This window comes from Trachemys scripta, chromosome 5, assembly GCF_013100865.1.
Source record: "Trachemys scripta elegans isolate TJP31775 chromosome 5, CAS_Tse_1.0, whole genome shotgun sequence".
NCBI lineage: Eukaryota > Metazoa > Chordata > Testudines > Emydidae > Trachemys > Trachemys scripta.
In genome coordinates, this window is record NC_048302.1 from 86,916,137 (window position 1) to 86,942,194 (window position 26,058).

Sequence of the window (26,058 nt, forward strand, 5' to 3'; positions counted from 1 at the left end):
TCTGGGCAGGGTGGGCCTGGGCTTCAGTTGTCCTCAGCCCAGGAGAAAATATCCTGGCTGTTCCACACTGATTTTTAACTAAAACCTTTTATTTTCCCATAAGGCTCCCACTTCATTTGTGGCAGGAATGGCTGCTCTCCATCTATTTAGTCATTATTCTGTAAGACAACAAGCTTTGCAACGCAGTGAAACTAATCTGTTATCAGCAGTTTAATAAACTGTTTATTCAGCACAAACTATATGCTGGATTCTCATACTGTGCAGTATCCCTGTAAAGCCTGGTATTTAAATCTCTTTGAACAGAAGTTCATGTTATATATTGCTTGTCATCCTCTAGCTGATAGAGCCTAGCTATGCTGAGGTGGGGACAGATGCGTCCTAAGCCACCTTTCTATTCCTCTGATCCTGGGCCAACTGTAATGAAAGAGTCCCAGACATTACTTAGAGCATTCTAAGGGCAGATCTAAGTTATGCCAGCTGGAGCTGTCCTATAGGAACCACTCTTGTCAGCCAAGGATCTGCTGGAATGCTGTTCACTCAGCTTCACTGCCTACATACTCCTCCCTGACCTGCTCTTTGCAGAATGGTAGGAGTAGGTGGCATAGAGCCAGCTACTCCACTACCTGGTTTCCTTTTTAGGGTAGCTTTCCAGCTGATTTGCAGTGCAAAACAGTTGGAACAGGGGCCAAGGAACTGGTCCATAGTTTCCCAGAATGCTTTGAGATAGATTTGAGATAGCACAGTGTCTGTGGATTAAATGAATGCTGCCATTAAACATGTGGTGGTATCTCACATCCATCATCGACTATTGTAACCTGTTTGATTTAGAGGCACTCACTCAGGTGCTTTATAACAGTTCTCCTGCTGTTGTGGGAAAACCAAGAATTACTAGAGGCCAGATTTTGAAAGGTATATAGGTGTTGCTGCCCTCAGTGCTGCAACACCTATCTGATTTAGGAGTCTAAATTTAATTTTCAAGAGGGATTTAGGCACTGAGAAGCCAAAATTCCATTGACCAGAATTGACACAATAAGATTTAGCTTTCTTAATGCCTAAATACCTTTGAAAAATGAGATTTAGGCTCCCAAATCAGTTAGATGTTGCAGTGCTGAGCTCTGCAGTGCCTAAATGTCTTTAAAAATCGGAATCCTAGGCTCTTAACTCCCATTGATCCTTTTGTAACTTCCATTAGGTGCCTATCTACATCTGTGAGCACCTAAATACCTTTAAAATTCTGGCCAATTCTATAGCTTTTAGTCAGGCAAAACTTCAATTGAATCCAATGAATACTGCAGGATCTAACCTATAAAAATGAGAAATATTGGAACCACTGGGTTTTTGAAGTATTTTCAAGAATTTATTTCAGATTCATAATTTAATATGTCATTGCATCTGAACCCCTTTTCTATGAGGCCATTAATATTTTGTTTTTGCCTTTCAGACCCTTAGCAAGACCAGAGTCTTGAAATAACTTTGTGTGGGATTTCTCTCAGCATCCTTTCACGTACCACAGGACTGTGCCTAAATTAAAATCCAGCACTGAGTAAAGCCTCAAGTTTATTATGCTTTACAGTTGGAAATGAAGTATTTTTTTTCTTTTTGAATAGCTGGGTGGAGGTGGCTGTACGTGCTTGTTCTCATGTGGTCCCTTAATCTGAAGATGAAACAAACACAAGTTGCACAAATACTTGCCTGTCTTTCTTAGTGAGCAGGGATTTCTTATTATTTGTTTATATTGAATGTTGTGCTTTGGCTCTCCTTAGTGTCTTGATTTGGATGCGCATCTTAGCACAGCAGCAGTATACTATGTTCAGCCAACCAGAGAACGCTTACTTTTTAATTCTGCAATATATCTGGAAGCTCAGAGTAAGTGAAATAATTGTCGTTTTGGAGACCCAAAAGAGGCTCACGATTTCTTTTGTGTGTGCATCTTTAGGATGTGGGTCAAAATCATACTGTGATTTTAAGTATGCAAGTGAGGCATTGTTTTAAATTCACTGTTGCCAGACCTATGTGCCGTAACTCGTATTCTGAAGCAACTGTATTAAACTCCAGACATGTACTGATAGCAATGGTATCTAGTCAAAGTAGGTGGCAAAATTGTCTAGTCACTTGTGTCTAATTAAGCCTTTTTGTTCTGGCCCATCAAGAAGTCTGAATGTAGTCAAGGCCAGATAAACATTAAGAATTTCTGATTGCTCACCACCTGTTTGATCAAGTAAAATGTTAAAGAGCCAAACACATTACGTGTATCAGAACAGCTCTGGAACACACCCCCTCCCACACCAATAAGTTTCAAATTCTTATTTCTAAATTAGCTATTATTGTCAAAAGCTAAAGCAAAGACAGTGCTTCTCTGTATCCTATTAGGTTTGCAATGCTTATATGCAGAGCTTAAAAAGGCAAGTGATCTCCGCACATTACCTTCAACATCAAAGCAATTGGCTTTGATTTTTTTTTTTCCCCACTTGCCCAACTTAATCAATTTGAGATTAATCTCTTTTAGTAAAAATGGACCATAAACTTGAAGCCTCTGATAAGAGAAAATGCTTCAGTAAATCACCACTATTTGCTTTATTTTTAAGTTTGGCTTTCTGGTTAACCAAACTTAGTAAGAATCCTGCTCTTAGATTCTTTTGTTAACAAGCTGCAACAGTTTGCTATGAAGAGTATGAATTACCAATATTGTCCTTTTAGTTCTCATTATGGACCATTACCTCCTAGCTACGATCAATTCTAAGCAAGATACTAAAATATTTCCCGATTTATCATTTTCCTGAGTGTTTGGAAGAGCAAAACTAGATTCAGATTCTTCTGTCAGTTGAAAGAGAACTCTTCTTGCTCCATACAGTTCTGATTTATCCATAAGTGATGCTCTCCTAGAGCTGAACTTAACATCCATTACATTCTTCTGGCTTGTGACCTATCAAGACATTAACTTCTCTTTCTTTTGGGATAAAGAACCCAAATTAATTGGATATATTGACATGTTTGACAAGAAAATATAATATGTAATCTGTATATACATTTCCTTTCTCCCTGTGTCATGTGCATATTGTGAATTATTTCATTTTGCAAAGTACTGGTATTTTTGGGTGGAGGGCAAGAAAAAAGTTAGTTGGGGAGAATAATTTGCTTACAAACCAAGTAACTCATAAATGGCTTAGATACCTCCAGTGCTACTCAGTTTTAACTGGGTAGTAAATATAAGCTTGAGTGAGCTGCAACACAATGTGTCAGTTGTTCTTAGGCTTTTGGTCTATCAGTATTATCTACATGATGTTAAAGCACAGGGTATTATAAGCTTTATTAGGTATTTCTGACTAGAGAGAATAGCTGTGCCAAGAGATTACACAATTTATTGAATTAATGCTGTTCACATTGATTGCACCCCAGTTTCTCTGGTTTTTAACAAAAACCTGCACAGAATTGTCCATAATACCACCGCATTCATCTGTTTGTTTATTTAAATATTAGGATTGAGCACCTTGTAAATATGAGTTGAGTATTAATGTAGCTCCAATTTCAAGATGTGTTTGATCACAAAAGGAAAAGCAAATCAAACGTGAAAGAACAAAGCCTGAAGAATAATAAGCTTTATTTCAGCTAGGATTTTGCTGAATATTTACATGCTCATTTTGTAACCATAGCAAAGGAAATGGCACAAAAGAACTTTTTGCTTTGCAAATGACTAACCTGACGGTATTTTTGCTCCTCTTCTCTTCCAGAAATTGAGGCCAAGGAAGCGTGTGATTGGCTACGAGCAGCAGGGTTTCCACAGTATGCTCAGCTTTACGAAGGTAAGTAGTGGAGTTGATGACATTGATTTTTCTATGTAATCAATTTACCAGTGCTTTATTGTTTAGACAGGATAATTAATTTCTAAATGGAGTGTCAAATATGGAACAAGGGTGGGGTGTGAAGAATTGAAGTGCTATCAGGTCATGTACTCAGCTGGTATCTACCATCCACCACATGCAAACACACAAGTTGGTGACTTTATACCAAAACCTACAAAGACACTCAGACATGGTGGCAATTTTAAATAGTTTCACTTCATAGATCTCTAGTTTAATTCAGGGATTCCCAAAGTGTTTCTTAGGCAGATTTTTAATGACATTCATGGACCCCTCCCCTTCCCATCTGTGATCCCATAACATGCCTTTGGCAATTATAGCAATTAATTACATGACAATATAAGAAAGTTTTTAATTCATTTTTGGCACCTCTGATGCTATTTTAGCAGCTGCAACTAAGAAGGGGTAATCAACACTCTAACTAGCAAGTGCTCCATTGACCATAGTTTGGCAACCTCTGGTCTAGAGAACTGAGAACAAGACTGGGATCCAAGAACACTTGACCTCTTGTCCCAGCTCTGATATTAATTTACTGGGACGGGGGATGGACCCATGGCCGCTGCAAGGAAGTTTCGCGCCCTAGGCGCAACTTCCACCTTGCGCCCCTCCCTCCCCCCCCGCCCGACAGCTTCCCTCCCCCCTCCTCCCCCATGCGGCAGCTCCCCACCCCAGCTCATCTCTGCTCCGCCTCCTCCCCAGCACGCCGCCCCCGCTCTAATTCTCCTCCCCTCCCAGGCTTTCGGTGCCAAACAGCTGATTGGCGCTGCAAGCCTGGAAGGGGGAGAAGTGGAGTGGCGAGAAGTGGAGTGGCAACTGCGCGCTCAGGGATGGGGCATAGGAACGCTGTAAAAAAAAAAAAAATTGGGGGCACCGCTTTTTGGCGCCCCCAAATCTTGGTGCTCTAGGCAACCGCTTAGTTTGCCTAAATGGGAGCACTGGCCTCTCTATCCCTGTTTCAGAGTTGGGGAAACGGAGGCAAATAATACTTACCTACTTCAGAGTTCTGTGAGGATTAGTTAATGGGCCAAATTAAACAAAGCTCAACATGCAGAAGTATTATACTTCTTGTGTTCATGGGGATTCACCTCAGGGCAGGAGATGTCTCCATCAGTGTCCTTCATTTTAGAACCCAGTCCTTCACTGCAGTAGCTTCCACAGGTTCTGTGCCCAACCCTTCATTCACACAGTGCCCGTTGAATCTTTTCAACAGTGGATCCACCAGTCCAATCCCACTTCTTACTAGCATCTGTAGCCAAAGAAGATCCTCCAGTGGAGCCACTGCCAGGAAACAGAGAGGGATCTGGGAACCCTACCTCAGTATGTAAGCACCTGGGCTCCTCATGGATGGCCCTTGCCTCCTGTGTGTTCTCTGGCATGAGTTGGTTTTTGGGGGCAGGGCTTATTCTGTGGGAATGAGAGCGCATGCACACACACACACACACTAATTTGAAGATAACTCTCTGAGGAGATTTTTCAACCCCCAAGACACTCAATGCCAGTATGTTTGAGGGATTATTCTACGTCGCCGCTTTTTCGAGGTCCTTACTCCAGCAAAACTCTGACTTCACTGGCAATTTTGTCTGATAAGCACTTCAGGATTTGACGTAGCATTTTTAAGCTACTAAAATGCAAAGTCTATTTTTAAAAAGATACAGTGAAAGTCCTTTGCTGTTTTATCTGTTTTTTGTTTATAAAAATTATTTGCATCCTAGCAAAGTTATGAAGCACTGTCATAGCTGCCTCTTCTTATTCATAAAACCAAATGCCCCGCTGTTAGTTTTAACACTGTATATAGACAATCCACTATTTACAGAGAATAATGGTTGCAAATTGCAGCCAATGCTAAGCTGGCCCTCTTGAAAATGATCCATTTGAGTTTTAATTTGCAGCTGCATTGGCAATGTGAGAAGATAATAGTAGTTGCAAAGACAGCAGTTGGCAGTTCTTTTGTTCGCCTGTTTAGAAATGAAATTTCCTTCTATTATGTTTCCTCTCTTTTGGTGCTGACACTATGTGAAGAACATACTTTCTTGGGATATGTGCTTGGGGACCATAGATTCAATAATGTCAAAATCCAGGGAGCAGGGATTTACATTTGGAAAAAGTTTGGATTCTTAGGCAACTTAGTGCTTTTGACCCTCATTTCGATCATGCTTTACTGATCTGCAGAATCTCTAGGAAATTGTTTGTACGCAAAACATTCCTTGCTTGTGATTTTCAGGATCTGTTTGCAGTTGTTTTTCTGCAGACTACAGGCTTTTATGAGATTTCCGATTTAGGACCAAATCCTGCTTGAATTCAATTGAACCACCCAAGTAAGACCACAATTTGGCCTATTCTGTTATAAAAAGAAAGCCATCCTTATTTAAAATCAATATACTATTGTCCTTTTAAATTCACTCTGCCAGAAAAAGGCAGAAACAAGAAAGATACAAATTCTATCTTCCTCTTCTCCCCCCCCCCCCCCTTCTGCTAGTCACCTCATTAGGCTTTCAAATTAACTTTGAGGTAGACCTCCAAATAGGAGACACAGCTAGCTTGTTACCAGAATTTGCTAACATTTTCTCCGTTCATTTGGGTCCTGCACTCCTAGAATGGGCCTGAAACTATTGGGTATAACATAAGTTTTATGGGGAAAACACCTGTATGTTATAGCCCCAATTTAATTTTCATTAAAACCACTAATTTCAATGGACCTGGGCTCGGGCCCTGTGTTTTGTTAAAATTAAGAATTATCTGCAGTTTTCTGCAGAAAAGCAAAAATTCCTTACAATTTTCAGAAAATGGTATTGTCTGTTTGTTCCTGAAGGAAATGTAGACCAAATAGTTAATAAGAGAGGTTATTTGTTGGTCTAATGAAAAGTAACATTGTCTACATTGTCTCTGGTCATGTTAGCAATTTCGTCTTGACCCTGCTGATTTTAGCACTTGAACTCCCTTCTTCCTGATTTTTGGAGATTAGATCTTTATAGCAAATTGCTTTTCCTTATTCTACAAAATCTGTGTGGTCAGAAAGGCAATACACAGCTGCAGTAGTAGCTTTAGTGCCTGTTCGTGTATTGCTTGAACACTCAGAACTGCCAGTGGCTTCAGTGGGAATTTTGACTGTGCAAGGAATCCAGGATCAGGACTTGTGACATTCAGGAATCTGTGGAGGACAGTAAATAATATTTATCTGGGTGCTGTTTCAGAGCTCTAGTAAATTTCGGGCACACTGACAACATTGTTTCCCCCTCCTTGCTCTCCCAAAGTGTTTATCTAAACAATCTTTTAGGGAATGGAGGCAGCATGGGGCTCTTAGCAGTTTGGTTTTTTTAAATTTCAGTTCATATCTCCTTAATGTCATAACGGTGACAGACTATTAAATTGCTTGAGAGATTTTGTTTTTCATTGTTTTCCAGAGATTTTGATTTTGCTGACCTTTTGCTTTAATGTGAGGTATACAAGCTTGATCAAAGTACTAATATTTGTTTTAAACTAGGCTAGCTTGACTCAGTTGCAGCTTCTGATGACAGGCAGATGGCTGCATTCAGCTTGTTGCTCCCTCTGTCTCTCCCTGTTTCATCTTTGCTTTGCTCAGTATTTTTTCCATGACGCATGTGAATTTATCAGTTATCAGAGCTACACGCAAAAGTTTCTACATGAGGAGTAAATCTCTTTCTAGCATTTGAGATGGTAAGATGTGCAATATATCTTGGAGGAGCTGGTTGCCTGCATCTTAGTGAGCTGACTCTGAGACAGCTGGCTGCTTTGAAATGAGTTACTTTTGGGGATAAGATTCTCTTTGATTGCCCATCTCTCTTGTTTCCTTCAGATCTCCTATTTCCCATTGACATCACTTTAGTCAAGCGAGAGCATGACTTTCTGGACAGAGATGCCATTGAGGCCTTATGCAGGTAAGTGAAATATATTGTTTTGCAAGAAAGCACTTTATGTGCGATAAGAATAACCTCAACTGAATCATTTACTAATTAATCATTTATTTGAGGACTTCTGTTATCCAGTAGCCATGGCCAGTATATATTAATTTAAAAAGTCATATAAATATGTTTGGGATTTTTTTTTTTTTTTAAAGTGCTAAAAAGCAACTAGTGGCCATCTTCGTGACAAACATTTACCAGCCTCTTTAATTCCTTGTTTGATTTGACTACCTGTTCTTGAATTAAGCCATAGCAGAATCAGAACTATGCTGGCTAAAACTGTATTTAAACAGTGTTGTTGCTAACATGGGTGTATCTTGGTCTCCATCACAAATGTGAACAGGGATGATTTTCTGAGAACTCTGCTATTGCTACTTCACAGCCAGATTGCTAATCCCTTACTCACATTGGTGAGCAGTTACTTACACAAATAGTCTAGCTGAGTTTAGTAGGAAAACTCATGCAAGTAACTGATCACCAGAATGAGTAAGGCATTAACAATTCTGCCTCAAGTATTCTAGACTACAAAGCCAACCACCCTATTACAACATCTTATTCTGACACCGTTAAAAAAACAATTCCATTCTCCAGTGTAGGGTTACCATATTTTGTGCCTCCCAAAGGAGGACACTCCAGGGGCCCGCCCCAGCCCCGCCCCCAGCCCCGCCCCCTCCCCTGCTTCCCACGAACATTTGAGTCGCGGGAAGCCTGAAGCAGGTAAGGGGGAGTGTGGGGGGAGGAGGCGTGGCCCAGGCTGGCCCCGGCCCTGGGGAGCCGGCCCCGGGCCCGGCCCCCGGCTGACCACCCCTGGCCCGCCCAGCACTGCGGTCCCCGGCCCGGCCCCCAGGCCCCCGGCACCGCACCGCTGGTCCCCGCCGGAGCCCCCGAGCCCCCGGCCCGGCCCCGCCGGAGCCCCCGGCCAGGCACCGCACCGCCCGCCGGCCCTGGAGCCCCCGGCCCAGCCCCCAAGCCCTCGGCCCGGCCCCCGGCCCGGCCCCCCCGATTTTCCCGGACATGTCCAGCTTTTTGGGCTTTCCCCCCGGACGGGGATTTGGAGCCCAAAAAGCCGGACANGTCCGGGAAAATCCGGACATATGGTAACCCTACTCCAGTGTAAGATTTCACTTTCTTGCATTGGGGTAGAGCCCTATTCCCCCATCTTTCATATCTGCCTCTAGCTAGATAAAAGTAAGTCTGGTAATTTTTTCCACTCCTGCCTTGAACACTGTAGGCCAATACATGCATATGTCATCAGCCTCTACAGCAGGGGTCGGCAACCTTTCAGAAGTGGTGTGCCGAGTCTTCATTTATTCACTCTAATTTAAGGTTTTGCGTGCCAGTAATACATTTTAACGTTTTTAGAAGATCTCTTTCCATAAGTCTGTAATATATAACTAAACTATTGTTGTATGTAAAGTAAATAAGGTTTTTAAAATATTTAAGAAGCTTCATTTAAAATTAAATTAAAATGCAGAGCCCCCCTCAGACCGGTGGCAAGGACCCGGGCAGTGTGAGTGCCACTGAAAATCAGCTCGGGTGCCGCCTTCGGCACACGTGCCATAGGTTGCCTACCCCTGCTCTACAGAGTTAAAACCAAGTCCTGAAGAGAAGTTTGTAACTTTGGTGCAATTCTATGCTGTCCTTCCAGCACAAGGGAGAGAAAAAGGCAGAAGCTAGAATAGAAAGTACTTCAGTAATAGCTAAAATGATTTAAGATGAGACACAATAAAGGAAAGTTAAGTTCACTTCACATTCATTGAGAACAGACCATGTCATGTAAGTGAAAAGTTCACACACAAGATGCAATATACTGCATTTCAAATGCTCATTTATATGCTCTGTAACCTGTAAGGCTATTTAACAGAAAGTACTGTGATATGTTTATTTTAATTAAAAAAAAAAAAAGGGATTCCCAGAAATGTAGTCTTTCCTTGCCAGGAAAAAAAATATGTAGCTAAGCCAGTGTATTTTGGATTCAGCATTCTCCTGCTTAAGTATTATCTTAACCTGGATTTTTGTATTTTTATGGGAGAAAAGTGGCGCCCTCTATCTTACTGAATGAAAGTAAGACTATTTTCTGTATTAAGCTATGACATTCCCTGCTAATTTGATCCATAAAGTTAGGTTCTGCTTTTGTAGCCTTCTACCTTAAGGATAAGTTACAAATCTTTAGGAAATGGAATCTGACAAAACAGCCTTCTGATCAAAGAAGACTTATTTTTTGTGAAAGTAGCCAGTGTTTTATATGGCTGTTGTTGTAAAATAGCTAATTTGCTTTAGTCTTCAAAATGTAATATACAATTTAATTTGCTTATTAGCCTAATGGGATTACTATATACAACAATTAAACCAAGGACAGTGTTTTTGAAGGCTATAACATGGTTTTGAAGCCATTGTGATTGATCTGGCAGTATTGTACAAATGAAGATGTTTTTTTGATTTTAAGTAAAAATTTTGGGGGACATATTCAGATTCTACTAACCATGAAATAAAACTAAATAACTCCATGGAGCAACTCTGAAATCAGAATTTGGTTACATATCCTTTATAAATATTGTCCCATATTAATAGGTTACCAAATTCTGTATTCCTTTAGGGTTCCATCATACTCCCTTGGTTAAATTTTTAAGTCAATTAAATATCTTTGGCTAGACTACCTCTAGCTAATGTGGTTTGGAATTAATATGCTATATTTCTTCATGCTTTTTGCATTTATTTTGACTGATGTTAGACACTTGGTAAACATTATAATGATTAATTTAGGAAAGGGCTTACAGCTGTTGTCACAGAGCCATAAATCTGGCACTACATCTTGGCTGAAAATCTTAGTAGTTGGGAATTCTCTTGCATTTTTAGCACAATGTTCAGTTAACACCCAAATGCAATTGACAGTAAAAACGTAATAGGAGGTGCGTGTGTGTGTGTGTGTGTGTGTGTGTGTGACTTTCTGTGCCCTGGGCTGAGAATATAACTCTCCATGTCAACTGGTGTGCTAGTAGCAATCCTTGTTATCTTATGTTGATTGCACATCTTACAAGGAAATTAAATCAGAACAGACATTTTGAAAACACAGACAGTAGAAGTGATCAGAATTACACATCATTTAATGCAGCATTTCAAATAACTTCTCCTACCTGAAGAACAGGGGGACACAATTTAATAAACAGCAATTTATAATGTGAGCAGTGAAAACTGCCAGCAAAACTTTAATCACAGACTGATTGTGTAAATATGATTCCTATTGAGAACTATAACATGGAGAGAAGTCAAGGAGTGTAGTGCTAAATATTTGCTGCAAAACTTTTGGTAAACACATCACTCTGAAAATATATAATACTTGCCTTACTTCAAAGGGAAGCATTATTATTTGTATACACTAAAGATTAGTGACTTACTGCTGAGTATGAAGAAAAAGTCCCTCCCTCCCAACAGTTTACAATCTAAGGGCCTCATCCTGCACAGACTCAGTGGGATTTGCACATGCTAAGCACCTCTGAAAATCAGGCCATCGAATTAGTTGCCTAAACAGGGACTTAAGTGCCCAGTGTTAATTTTTTAAAACTTGAATGCTTGACTTAACTCTTTAAATTGTGCCCAATATTGACATTTTATCAGGAATGGGCCCAAACCAAACCCCCGGATCCAAACACCTCCAAATTTAAGGGAGGCCCAGTTTCAGATCCCAATTTTATCATTTGGGCAGATCTCTAATTTGTATATGCTGCTCAAACCTGAATGTTAGTGTTTTTAGTGGAAAGGCTGAATGTTGCCACTGTGTTACTGGCTTTCCGGAACAATTTAAACTACCAGATAAAATCGAGATTATAGAGATAGCATACAGTGCTCATGATACTTAGTAGCAATACAGTGGAAATAATTAGAAAATAGTCTGTTACTGATCATGAAACATATGGTTAGCAGATAACATCAGGATTATATCTTAATCTGCCAGGGATGCTTCAGGTGGTTACAGTCTGCAAAGCCCTGTTTGTTTGTTTCTTAAGACATTCTGTAGAGTAGTGACTAGGCATTTATCTTCAAAGGGATTCTGGGCACACAATCTGTGGACAAAACAAGGTCCTGCAGCATGCTCATCCTAAAGGATGTTGCTACCTAAGTACAAATTTTGTAGCAGACTGTTATAGAAATCCCATCTGATCTGTCTCTCATTTTTGGGATTTCTAAATCACCACCACCGTAGTGGCTACACTCAGGCATAACTGCATAAGTGATATCGGAATGTACTTAAACCCTGAGGCTCCCAGACTTTTGAGCCAACTAAGATTATTGTAGCAGACCAACATGACTAGTGCTCGCAGCTCCTGCGAGCTTTGAGTTTGGAGGGGTGCAACCACTATTGCAGGTTAGAGTATGTACAAATGAATGGCAGGCAGGCAAGCAGTGAAGGCACATTATGACCCAGCATAGAGACTCATCATTGAGGTCTGGTGGAAAAGACTATCAGGATTTACACATACTGTATTAATGACTGGGAACCACTACTTTAACATAGTGTCAAGTATCGGGGGTAGCTGTGTTAGTCTGTATCTACAAAAACAACAAGGAGTCTGGTGGCACCTTAAAGACTAACAGTTGCATCCGAAGAAGTGGTTTTTTACCCACGAAAGCTTATGCCCAAATAATTCTGTTAGTCTGTAAGGTGCCACCAGACTCCTTGTTACTTTAACATAGAGTAGTGGGCCAAATTTTGCCCTCAATTACACTATTCACAGGTATCACTGAGGGCAGAATTTGGCCCAGCAGCAATTTATTAAACCTTATGGCTGAGTGTGCCTAAAGGATGTAAATGCTCAATACCCAAGAAGTATTTTTGTAGGCAGGGGGTTGGACAACTAAAGGCCAAGTGGAAGGAAAGAGAGACCGATGGGATGAGGATCTAGAAGGGGGAAAACTGGGTCTGGCTGGGAAGACTGGGGACAAAGAGCCAGGAGGGATTGGGAATGGTTGAATAAGGAGATTGGGATGGGGGCGAAGGGAGATGATTGGGGGGGGGGGAGCAAGTTGGAAGTGATGAGACAGAAGAGGTCTATGCTGGGGAGAACAATCAGAAGAGTCTGTGCTCACTAGAGAACATTCCCCTCTAGAGCCTGGAATGGAACCCATGATTTCTGAGTCTCACCACTCCTCTGCTGTCAGCAGATACTTGTGAAACCCACTGTCAATGTGTCTCAGTGCTCTAATGCCAAGTACTCTGAAAAAATCAGGTCTTAAGTATCTCAAATTTGGCCCCCCAAATTAGTGGACACTTTTTTTTACCTTAATCTTCCTGTGCCTCAGTTCCCCATCTGTAAAGGGGAATAGTATCACCACCTCAGTTTATAGAGGTGTTATGAAAAGAAATATCAAATGTTTGAGACAGACTCAGATTCTATAGTAATGAGAGCCATAGAAAAGCCCATGAGGAAATTAATAAGAACATAAGAACAGCCATACTGGGTCAGACCAAAGTAGCCTGTCTTCCTACAGGGGCCAATGCCAGGTGCCCCAGAGTGAATGAACAGAACAGGTAATAATCAAGTAATCCATCCCGTCGCCCATTCCCAGCTTTTGGCAAATTATTCTGAATACTGTGCAGGAAATAAGACCTAAGGCCACACACTGAACAATAAGGAGAAAACAAAATATTGATTAGCTGCTCATTAAGTGAGCACCATCCATCCTGTGCACTGAATGAGGTAGGGGTCCTATGGAAAAATAGTATGTGATCATATAATGTATATACACAAGGGGGCTGAATTAAGGTTGCAGAGGCAACATTCATCCCAGCATTTCATACCTTTTGAGTGCTTGATTTTTGTAACCTGAATAAGTGTGTGTGTGTGTGTGTGTGTGTAATATATATAAGCACATACATATAATATAAAAATTCATTCAGTGAAACTACTTATAGAGTAAGGCACTACTATGCAACGTGATTAAAGGTTTCAGTGTCTCACCCGCTATAAACAAGCTGGATGTGTAATTATGGGACTGTTAAATGAAACACATAGATCTGAGACATCTCTGTAGAGCATTTAGATTTTCAAAAGGAAACTGTTTTTATAATGAAAACATGTCAGATCTGAAACAGAATCTTTACATGCCTGATTGTTCCTGTAACTGATCTCATTCATAAAGGGATGATCTTAACTTGCTTTCATATTTGTGTTTGTGAGGGGTTAGGGTGTTTTGTTGTTTTTTTGAAAGGATCTCTGTAGAAATAGTCTTTACACTTATCTCATTCAGCTGTTCAAGAGTTTTATTTTAAATGAGGGGAGGGCAGGCTACAATATAATCTTTGTGAAATCAAAGACACTCTTATCAGGCAGGCTCTAAATATGTTTTCCCTGACAGATCAAAGTGGTCAGGCTAGTTAAATGCAACAGGCTGGAAATAGATAAAACCTGATATGGGGACTCAGTGGCAGCTTTTTTGCTGTATGAGGCAAATGCTTCAATACTGTAAAATTCACAAATTGTTACATGAAACAGAACTGAAGACCAAGTCAGTATGCCTTGGATTGAGGCCCAGGAGTTCCAAATTATAAATCAAAAGTTAAAGAAAAGCCAAGTAGTGTTTACTCCTCTAGAAGATATTACAGTGACCTGTGTTTTGAGTAATTTAACATTTTATCCACAATAATGCAGGTGTGCTTTTAAAAAAGCTGGTTAGTTTAGTTGTTTGCAGCTAAACACTTAAGTTTTAATTTTTATTTAAAATATTAATTTCCTTCTTCAAAATTAAATGAACAATTGCTGCTATGCAATCCAAAAAAGGAGGGTTTGTCACAATCAAATAACTTTAACAACAGGGCTTGGCTATTTGTGAACAACTCAGTACAGTATTTTTGTTTTTCTTTCATGTTGATAGTTTAAAAACTACACTGAATATATAACATCAGCACAACGCAGGTCATCCAAAAAAGAGAATCAACATATCCCATCAATGTTTTGCAAGAGAAAAATGTCCCCTATAACATTTTGAGAGGAGACCAGAGAGAGAGTGTGAGGGAGAAATTAAAAAATAATACTTTTGAGTACACTCTTCAGACAAAATTGTTTTGAATCTTACTCTATGTAGACTCAGGTAATGGTTGAACCTGTTATTTTTCATTAAGGTAGCAACACTTTCATGTGTGTAGGGCCTTCCTCAGGGTTTGTTGTATTGGGGGGAGGAGGGGAAATCTGTTTGGTAAGGCCTCACGCACCAGAATGTCAGCTTCCCTCTGATACTTGTCTGAAGACCAATAAGCCTTATTCTGCTCTCCATTACACAACCAGGAGTAACTGCATTGAAGCCAATGAAGTTACACAAGGGTCAAGCTGGTGTAAGTGGAATCAGACTCAGCAAGTTTCATCGCACAGTGTAATTACTCTGAAGACAACATGGAGTGATGTTTTGGAATGGTGTTGCGCACTGTAAGCTTTGTCACTTGGATAGGGTTACCATTCGTCCGGATTCCCCTGGACATGTCCGGCTTTTTGAGCTAAAAATAGCGTCCGGGGGGAATTTGTAAATGTCTGGACTCCCCACCTCTCCTCCCCCATGCAGAGTGCACGCAGCTAACAGGGCAGCCGGCCGGATGGTGCCACTTACATGGGGCTCTGACAGCCAGTGAGAGCCCCTCCTCCTCTCCCCTGCAGCAGAGATCACTCCCTCCCTCCCTGCATTCGCAGATTGCCTCCGGCAGTCTGGAGCTCCTCCCACACTGCTGCCCAGCGTGCCAGAACGAATGGCTCAGGCCGTTCCTGAGCAAGTTCACAGAGACCTTAGGCGAAGGCCAACAACAAAGGGGCCAGGGGGTCGGAGAAGGGGCAGGGAGGTTCTGGAGGGGGCAGTCAAGAGACGGAGGAGGGGGGTCAGGAGTTCAGGGGGGCTTTCTGGGGATGGGGGTGTGGATAAGGTTTTGAGCAGTCAGGGTACAGGTAGGGGGTGAGGTTCTGGGGGCATTTGGGGGGGTCTTAGGAGGGGGCAGTTAGGGGACAAGGAACAGGGAGGCTTAGGTAGGGGGTGGGGTTCTGGAGGGCAGTTAGGATCAGGGGTCCCAGGAGTGGGCAGTCAGGGGACAAGGAGCGGGGGGGGGGGTGTGTCTGGAAATTCTGGAGGGGGCTGTCAGGTGGCAGGGGTGGGGAGAGGGATCAGAGCAGTCGGGACAGGGAGCAGAGGGGTTTCGATGGGTCAGGAGTTCTGGGGGGGCTGTCGGGGTGGAGTGTGGTTGGATGGGGCGTGGGAGTCCCAGGGGTCTGTCTGGGGGTGGGGGTGTGGATAAGGGTTGGGGCTGTCAGGGTACAGGTAGGGACCTAGGGGGCCAGTTAGGATGGGGGGAAGGTCCCAGGAGGGGGCAGTCAGGGGACAAGTAGCCGGGGGAGGGTTGGGGATTCTGAGGGGGGAAGTGGGAGGGGCAGGGGCGGGGCTAGGGCAGGATGGGGGTGGGGCTAGGGCGGGGCTCCTCCCGTCCTCTTTTTTGCTTGCTGAAATATGGTAACCCTACACTTGGAGACAGGACAGTCTATTGCAAAGGACTGAGCGTCAAGACCTGGGTTCTACTCCCAGTTCCCCGTTTGTAGATGGGAATAATACCACCCCTTTGTTTTGTAGGGGTGTTGTGAAAATAAATAGCAATGTTTTGGAGACACTCAGATGCTACAGTGATGAGAGCCATAGGAAAGCATACGAGGAAATTAATAATTCTGTCTTCAGAGCAGGGTTTGACTAGTGCGCTGAAAACAAGGCCTAGAACCATCCATTGAAGAATGAGGAGAACGTTCTCCCCCCGACTTGCTGTATGACCTGGGTTTTGAGCAAGGCTCTATACCTGTGTTTCATCTTTATCACATAACTGGATCCTCAGTTTCCTAAGGGCCTGATCCTTCACCACTGAAACCAATAAAAGCTTTGCCATAAACTTCAGTGGGTGGCAGGTCAAACCTTGTGCAAAAACCCTTGTCTGTGCAAAAGGTGGGCAGAATGTGAAAGATTGGTGGTTCATCCTCTAGGCATAACTAAGTTGTTAATTTTATGTAATAAGACTCATCCCAGATACCTCTACGTATCAGTACTTTCCTTTCAGTTTCTTTTATTTTTTTTAAACTAAGGGTATATTAGCTTCTCCAAATTCATCTTAAAAGAGGACAACATTGTAAAATAAAGATCTACATTTTAAACTGGAATGTTTATATGCTTGATTCTGCTCTCAATGAACTCAGTGGCTAATTTATCAGTGGACTAAGAAAGGTCAGAATACTCTGCTTTGAACTGTAAGCACTCAGGGCCTGATCCAACACCACTGAATTTAATGGAAAGAATTCCATTGACTTCAATGGGCACTGGATCAACAGCCAGCCAGAGAAGATTATACAAAAAGATGCTTATAATACCTTAAGGTATGCAGTTAAAAGTGCATTTCATGGGGAGCCTGGTTAATTATAGCTGCTGTACTCTTACCCAGCAATGAATTTTGTTTTTGTTTAAGTTTATTTTATTTTGAGAGCCACAGTCTTAAATATGAAAGAAACTGTACAGACTTGGAAGCAAGAACGAGGTCTATGATTTTCTTCTCTCTTTTTTTGAACAGATTAGTAGAGTTGTCCTGGGGCTGTCTTGAAAGTAATTATATTACACAACACAGGAACAAAATAGGCACCTGATGTGTGGAAAATTAGTTTTCCTCTTTGAGGTTTCAGCTAGAAGGGTAAAAAATTAAAGCAACAGCAGGCTACATTACACCCACAATTGCAGAGAAGCACTTTCTTTGTACCTTATTCTCAGTATGTCAGGATAATTTGCTTCAGGATTATACGTAAAAATATATTTGATATTAAGCAATAATTATTAGTAATTCATTAATTTAAAAGCACTTTCAAACTTGGTCTGTCTCTACGCAATTTGGACTGTTCAGTTATTCACTTCCCTCTCATTGACTAGACCCAGGGAAACTACTAAATGCTCATCCACCCCCACTCTTCTCACCCAGAATTCAGCTGAAGTAATGTGTTAATAATTAAGCATAATAAGTGCTAATTGAGGCTCCCCTTGTGGCTATTTGTATGCAAAGGAGTTTGGAGATAGCCTTCACAAAAGCCTTTTAATTGAAATAGCCAGTGTCACACAAGTCATATGCCTGCTGTTGTTAATGTGGTGGTTTTTTGTTTTGTTCCACAGGCGCTTAAATACTTTAAACAAATGTGCAGTGATGAAGCTAGAAATTAGTCCACGTCGGAAAAGGGTAAGTTGTTTTTTTTTTTTTAACATCCTACATAACAGAACCATAAAAAAAGCTGAACATGATCTCATAGTTCATCTAACTTAGCTGCAGTGCAAGATTGTTCCCGGGCCAAATCTGGCATCTTTACGCAGGCAAAACACTCTTTACACTTCATTGTGATCTTTTGATTAAGGACTGCAGGATTTGGTCCTGTAACTGAATACACTCATTGACTCAGTTAAATCTTTTACAGACTCTGGGACAGGGATGTGGAGCACTCTCAACTACTGTGCACTTATTGGGGTCAATTTATGGGGGTCAACTATTTACACACTTATGTTCAGCTGTGATGATGACTCAGTTAGCTCATATGGTGCTGACTAATCAGCATGGACCAGAGTAAATCATCATCATCTCAGCTAACTTGAGTTGACTCTTCAGCACCGTGTTAGAACACCAGAATGCTTTATCATGTAGGCAGGCTCAGAGGAAGCGGAGGACACCCAGCCTTTCCCAAAAGATGCTCAGCTTGCAGAGTTGGGCCCATTACTCCTGTGCTTTTTAATCACTGTTTAAAATACTAATTAAACTAAGGCAAAATCTCTGAAGAATAGTGTTAAATAAGCTTGAAATAGTTTGCACATTGGTAAGGAAATCATCGTGGATTGTACAGTTTCTCTGCTGTTCACTCAAGACAATCTCATTAGTCAGTGAGTCTTAAACTAAGACCACTACCATTCAAGCTGAGCAATGATAGAATTTCTAGTTTGAATTTGGTATGATAGTATTTATGAAAAGTTTAGTTGTGCTTATTGATTTTTAATAGTAAGGTATAAATAAAGTTATTGGCATTATAAAACATTATACCCTTGCCTAAGTCCTTGATTGATGGGCAAAGGCATTGTGAAAGATTTTTTTTTTTTTTTTTTTGGACACTTTTCTCTTCAGTTCAGTTGGACAGCTGGATAGCAGTCTGAAAATAATGTCTGAATGCTAAAGGTCAATAGTAGTCAGGACTGTCCCCTGGAAGTGAGTAGTTGCAGATGAAAATGACTAAACTTATGCAATACAAATGCTGCCATTCTCATGACAAGAACGCATGCAAATGCTCTAAGGGTGTTTACCAAGGATCAGTCTTTCGCTCTCTCTCTTTCGCTCTCCTTCCCCCCCCCCCCTCTCCATTTATGGTATGTAGCAAAGAAGGTTCTGAAAGATAACATTTTTTGATCATTATACATTTCCTATGTGTATGCTAAGTTTTTTGACTACCAGAAGATTTGTTTCCTGAAATCAGGTCTCTTTCTTGTTTCTGAGCCTGATTAACATCAGAGTGATCAAGATTCGTATTCGAAATGGACCCAATTTTCTACGAAGTCTGGATCGTATGTTTTGGTTTGGACTCATTTCTGTTTTTGACTCAAGCGTCAGTGGAGTAATATACAAATATAGGGCCAAATTCCACTTTTGTTGACTTAACTAAGACCAGGATTTGGCCCTTAAGCCTTGTTTACATGAGGAAAATTACCTGTTGCTGACAGAGTGTCAGCAATGGGTGCATCTGAATGAATACTGTTTTCTTGGTCTTCCCTTGTAGTTAAATCATGTTTAACGCCAATTGAGCGGCACCCATTGTCAGCCATAGGTAACTTTTTTGTTGTAGGCAAACTTCCCTGTTTAATTAACAAGACAAACTTCTCCATTGTTTCCTCACTCATGAATAGAATCTTAAGTTTCGGCATCCGGACCACAGAGTGCAGTGTGTCCTTTATGTGCTGTACATACATGTGTTTGTATCAAACACAAGTACTGTTTGACTTTTTTTTCCTGGCTTTGTGAAGTGTCATCATAAGACTAAAAAAGGAACTGGAGCTAGGGGAAGATACCCCATTACAGGCTACATGAATAAAGCCTTTTGAATGATATATTCTTATCCAGAGAATAAACTTAATGGTTCTTGTGTTCCTTATCTAACAAATGGCTTCTGTGGGGGGGGTTTTGTTTTTGTTGTGGGGGGGGGGGGGGGGGGGTTGGTTTTGGTTTGTTACTTTCTGTTGTCTTAAGGAAAACAATTTAAACAAACAAACTGGAACTTTGGCACATATTAACTATGTAGAAAACTATCTTTGGTAAGCTTACCTTTTGTTCTTTGTTTAGCACCAAAGGTGTATCCTGCATTGCTATGGTGTGTTAAAATAGTCCTCTTTTTAGTTCTGGTCGTCCAGCTTGTGTGTAGTATGATCTTCTCCATGTAGATGGAAGAGAAGTGTGTTGGTCATACAAGATCATTCCCGTGCAGTAAAAGGTTGAAGCTTAAGTGGCAATGTTGAAACATACCCTCAGGCACTGCCCATACATCAAATATATCAGTGGAGAGGTTACTGACAATTTACTTGTGTTATACACTGTTGCTGGCATTTGCTGCTCAGTATCTATGAAATAATGCTAAAATTGCCTGGAGCTAGTCTGAAGTAGAAACTTCACAGGACAATCTCAGTGTCAGCTGCTGGGTTGTAGGGGGAGGAAAGGACCAGGTAAGAGCCTGGAGGCATTAAACTCTGGCAGTGTAATAGGTTCTCTTGCTATCTCATTAGTCACAGTTATAAGACCATTTAAGCTTCAGGGATGGGTAAGAAGTTAAGCTACTACAATTCAGAATGTCTGAGAAGCATCTCTTAATTGCAAAGGAGAATATAAACAAAGCCACTATCAACAGAGTAACATTGGAGAGAGACCAGAGTGAGACCTGCCCCTCACTGACTCCAGTTTAAAATTTTATGCATGCCAGGAATTTCCACTGATCTCAAGGGTATCCACTGTGACCAATTAATTAAAAGTCTAGAGATACTGGGGTTTGTTGAAAAGAGCAATTTAACTCAGATTACATTATTTGCTCTGTTTGCTTTATCTACAAGACGGCTTTGAAATGAACTTCAAACGTATATTTTCATCTATTTAAAAAATAGTCTTAAGATATATTGCATATTATATGTTATCTTTAACTATGATTGGCTTAAGAGGCCCAATCTTGCTCTCATTGAAGCCCATGGCCGTTTTGGTATTAACTTAAATGATAGCAAGATCACACACTTAAGTATACTCACTGAAAGGACTTTGCTATCATCACTACCAGTTTGCCATTATACCTTATGGATGCTCTCTTTGCGTGCAGAGTGAAGATTCCGATGAAGATGAGCCTTGTGCAATAAGTGGTAAATGGACTTTTCAAAGGGACAGCAAGAGGTGGTCTAGGCTTGAAGAGTTTGACGTCTTCCCTCCAAAACAGGATTTGAATCCCTCATCCCCAGAAGCGCCTCTCCTGACGAACGCAGCTAGCCATGAAAGTGTACTGACAGACCTCAGCGAGCGTCAGGAGGTAGCTTCCATTCATAGCATCAGCAGCACCAGTAGCCACCAAGTCACCCTCCAGAGCGAGGCAACCACCACCAGAACAAACTCAGTCGTTAGCGTTTGCTCGTCAGGAAACTTCATAACGAACGATGACTCCTTCAGTAGCCTGCCCTCGCCTAAGGAGCTGTCTAGCTTCAGCTTCAACATGAAAGCCAATGAAAAGAATGCCAGGTCTAAAACGAAGAGCCTGTTAAAGAGGATGGAGAGCCTGAAAATCAAGAGCTCTCACCATGGCAAAAATAAAGCCCCTTCCAAGCTGGGTCTTATTATCAGTGGGCCCATCCTAAAAGAAGGCCTGGATGAGGACAAGCTAAAACAGTTTAACTGCGTGGAAATTTCTACCCTCAATGGCAATCATATTAATGTCCCCATGGTACGAAAAAGGAGCGTCTCCAATTCCACCCAGACCAGCAGTAGTGGCAGTCAGTCTGAGACAAGCAGCGCTGTCAGCACACCCAGCCCCGTCACAAGAACACGCAGCCTCAGTGCGTATAATAAAAGGGTGGGAATGTACCTCGAAGGCTTCGACCCCTTCAACCAATCAACCTTCAGTGATGTCATGGAGCAGAACTTTAAGAACAGGGGAAGTTTTGCAGAAGACACTGTTTTTTTTATCCCTGAAGACCACAAGCCAGGTACCTTTCCCAAAGCGCTCTCCAATGGTAACTTCTCCCCATCAGAGAGCAACTCTTCGGTGAACTGGAGAACTGGGAGCTTTCATGGACATGGCCATCTCTCCCTCAGGAGGGAGAACAGTGCAGAAAGCTCCAAGGAACTGAGCACTGGGAAAAGGCGCAACTCCTCTAGCTCAGTGGGCAGCCGCCTTAGCATTTATGACAATGTACCAGGCTCAATTCTGTATTCCAGTACAGGTGACCTAGCGGACCTCGAGAATGAAGACATCTTTCCAGAGCTGGATGATATCCTGTACCACGTAAAAGGGATGCAGAAAATAGTGAACCAGTGGTCAGAGAAGTTTTCAGATGAAGGGGACTCTGATTCAGCACTAGATTCAGTTTCCCCATGCCCTTCCTCTCCAAAGCAGATTCACCTTGATGTAAATAATGATCGAACAACCCCCAGTGACCTTGACAGTACAGGAAATTCCTTGACTGAGACTGAAGAGCCCTCAGGAATGCAGGACAGAAGGGACTCTGGGGTGGGTGCATCACTGACACGGTCCAACAGGTCAGTAACAGGGGCTTCTGCCACTAGACCGGGGTGGGCAAACTTTTTGGCCCGAGGGACACATCTGGGTGGGGAAATTGTATGCAGGGCCATGTATGTAGGGCTGAGACAGGGGGTTGGGGTGCAGGAGGATGTGCAGAGTGCGGAAGGGGGCTCAGGGCAGAGGGTTAGGGTTCAGGAGGGATGCAGCAGGAGGCTTAAGGCAGGGGGTTGGGGTGCGGGCTCTGGCCCAGCGCCACTTACCTCGAGCAGCTCTGGGGTGGAAGTGGCGCACACCAGGGCTAAGGCAGGCTCCCTGCCTGCCCTGGGTCCAGGCCACTCCCGGAAGTGGCCAGCATGTCCGGCAGTGGCTCCTTGGGGTGGGGTAGGGCACATGGCTCTGCCGCACGCTGCCCTTGCCTGTGGGTACCATCCCCAAAGCTCCCATTGGCTGCGGTTCCCCATTCCCAGCCAATGGAAGCTGCAGGGGGTGGTGCCTGCAGAGGGCAGTGCACGGAGCCCTCTGTCCCACCTCCCAGAGGGGGGCCGTGGTGCTGGCCACTTCTGGGAGCAGCACAGGGCCAGGGCAGGCAGGGACCCTGCCTTAGCCCTACTGCACCACAGGGCTGGCAATCCTGCAGGCCGGATTGAAAGCCCTGATGGGCCGGATCTGGCCCGCGGGCCATAGTTTGCCCTCCCCTGCACTAGACCCAATTAAAGCCTTAGCATAGAAGTAGCTGTGGTGATTAAAGCAAATATGTGACTTTTACGTATCAGTTTCAGAAATTAAGGGTGAGGATAATATTTTTATAGCGCCTTTAATCCAGAATGGTTTCCAACCAAGCCACTTTAAAACAGTGTATTTGTTTATTCAAAATGTGTCCACCACCGAAATGCAACTCTTTCTGCAGTGCAGTGTGAGAGTCATCTTCACCAGCAACATTAAAATAGTTTTTGGGGGTGGGTGAGGACTAACTTGTCAAACTGAAACTGGGATGTGTGGGGAATGCAGAATGTAATTACCCAAATTTGAAATAAGACAGGATACTGGTGGTGGTATCCCTGCTCTTTCCAAAACAGCATCACAAAAGAGACCACGGCTATGTGGTCAAAGCCTTCATTTTACAACTTGTTCAAAATACGGTACTTCCAACAGCATATAGTGCCCCTTTGTACCATATTGTGCAAATTACTACGAGGTAGTTAGTGCTATCAGAGCCGCCAGTCCAGGTTGTTTGCTCCCACATTAACACCTAGAAATTTTGCCTTATCTGCTACATATCAGGAGTTAGAAGTTTCTGATATGTAGTAGATAAAGGCAAAATTTCCAGATGTAGTCATAGAAATCTCAGTATGGAATGGAATGTTCTGCTGAATGGCATGTTCTTAAACAACACTCATTAGAACGAATGCCCTCCACATCATTAGAGAGAATCCTTTTATTGTGGTTTCTACATGTGTCTTCCAAAGACACTTCAATAAATTGTCTTTTATTTTCCCCTCCTTTCCTGCAGGCACAGACTGAGATGGCACAGCTTTCAGAGCTCCCACGGGCCCAGCTTGAGCTCTGTGTCATTACAGATTAATAGCCAGTCCGTGGCACAGATGAACCTACTGCAGAAATACTCTCTTTTGAAGTTAACTGCCCTCCTGGAGAAATACACGCCTTCCAATAAGCATGGCTTCAGCTGGTAAGGACCATTCAAACCCTAGGGATTTGCCAGTCATGAATGAATATAGAAAACAGTCACTAATCCCCAACTATCTTCCCTGTTTCTGTTTACTTGCATCTAATTAACACTCATTCTGCCACCCTCCTGGGGGGCTCCAGCCTCAGAGGACAATACTAAACCCATTAACCCTTCACATTGTTTTAATGTCATTGGGTGTCAGATGCTCATTAAGAGGGAGCCACTGAGGGTGGCTGCAATTAACGGGAGGGACATGGGAATGCATTTCAATACAGATGCTCATGAAGCACAGACCAGCTGGCTGTGTTGGGAAAAGTCCAGCTAGAATCCATAGCACAAAGGTGTAATCGTGTATTAAACCAATTTGCACTTAAGGAGACCTACTTCAGCACATCTTAAGATACCAGAAAACTGTCGTCAACGTCTCCTGCCTTTATCCTTCATTGATATTCTTAATATTATTTATTTAATGCCAGGGCACTTCAGTTGAGTAAGTTTCCCTCACTTCTAGTGTGTCACTATCTGACCGTTAACTTTTTTATGCTGAATACATTTTGTTGTTAAAAGAAAAACCCAAATCCAGTTAAGTTATTATAAAAACAAAATGAAAAAATTCAGCAAGTTTGGAAAAACAGCTGAGTTTTCCTGTAGCCACTTCAGCTTTTCGTTACCCAGTCAATATCTTTTGTCAGATTAGTGAAATAGAAAACCTGTTATTGCCATATCTGTATTGCACAGTATATGTAACCCTAAAGCAGCAAAAAGTACAATATAGTTGGGGGGGGGGTTCCCCCTTCGTTCTTATGGCCTCCTCCCTTCTCCAGGACTCTGAGTATTTACTCCAACATCAAAGTAGTTCCTGTTCAAAGGCTGTTATTATGTGAGCCATGCTAAATACAGAAGTTGTTTGTTCTGAAAGACAGAAATAAGTATTGACCGGTTATCCCTGCATGCTTCAGATTCTCAGTGGGGATCGTAATGTGTTCTTTCACATTCTGCTGGCGTGTTTTATGACAAAGCGAGTATTATTCACACACATATCAATAGTGCCGCATGTTTAACTATAGTGTAATACAGTTTGATTCTTTTTATTTTTTGTAGAACAGATTAGCCCCCAAAAGCATAATACATTGTTTGTATAATCAACTATACATGCAGAAGTTAAGAGTCTCCCTGTTTTGTGTCCTCCGAAGTTTTGTATCCTACATTAACTTTCTCTTTCATTAGCGAGATGATCTCAACACTTTCAAATGCTAAAGGATTTTTTTTTTTTACTTGAGAAAACACTCTTGAGAATCCAAGAGTAAATAATTCTTTTGAGCTCTGGTAAATTTTTCCTCTGAGTCAAAAGCAAATGGAAAGGTGTTTCATTGAAACTAGGGGCCTGGCAAGGGGGGAGGGTGTCCCCTCAAAGGGGTCATTTGAAGAACTGAAATTTTTAGCTGACAAACTCAAATGTATTACATCAGCTTCCTGCTGTTACACATACGGGTGGGCAGTCGGCCTGGCTTGAGAGCTTTATAGACTAAGTGGTTGACATACAAAAAGGTTATTGTTCACATGCCCATCTTTCTTGAGAGACCTAAAGAAGCTACATTATAAAGGGTTGTTGGCCACGGGATTTATTTTGACTCTACTATAGTTCATCCTGGCTCCTGTTCTACCCCATAGCATTTGTTGTACCAGTATTGATAGACTAGCACCCCATATTAATGGTTGTAATCAACATATAGCCCCTCCTAACATTAAGCATCATAGAGATGCTCCATTTCCTACCCCCACCTTCCTCCGTGGAAAAAAATTAAATATTT

At 42.0% G+C, this 26,058-nt stretch overlaps 1 protein-coding gene across 1 annotated transcript in view; it reads left to right on the top strand.

Moving 5' to 3' along the window:
• The window catches only part of DLC1 (DLC1 Rho GTPase activating protein), a 156,324-nt gene that overhangs the window by 117,768 nt on the left and 12,498 nt on the right, over nucleotides 1–26,058 (top strand). Inside the window, exons 2-6 of the mRNA XM_034770865.1 lie at nucleotides 3,729–3,800; nucleotides 7,672–7,753; nucleotides 17,939–18,002; nucleotides 21,151–22,577; nucleotides 24,071–24,247. Coding sequence (XP_034626756.1) covers nucleotides 3,729–3,800; nucleotides 7,672–7,753; nucleotides 17,939–18,002; nucleotides 21,151–22,577; nucleotides 24,071–24,247 — 1,822 coding nt within the window. The remainder of the gene's footprint in view (nucleotides 1–3,728; nucleotides 3,801–7,671; nucleotides 7,754–17,938; nucleotides 18,003–21,150; nucleotides 22,578–24,070; nucleotides 24,248–26,058) is intronic.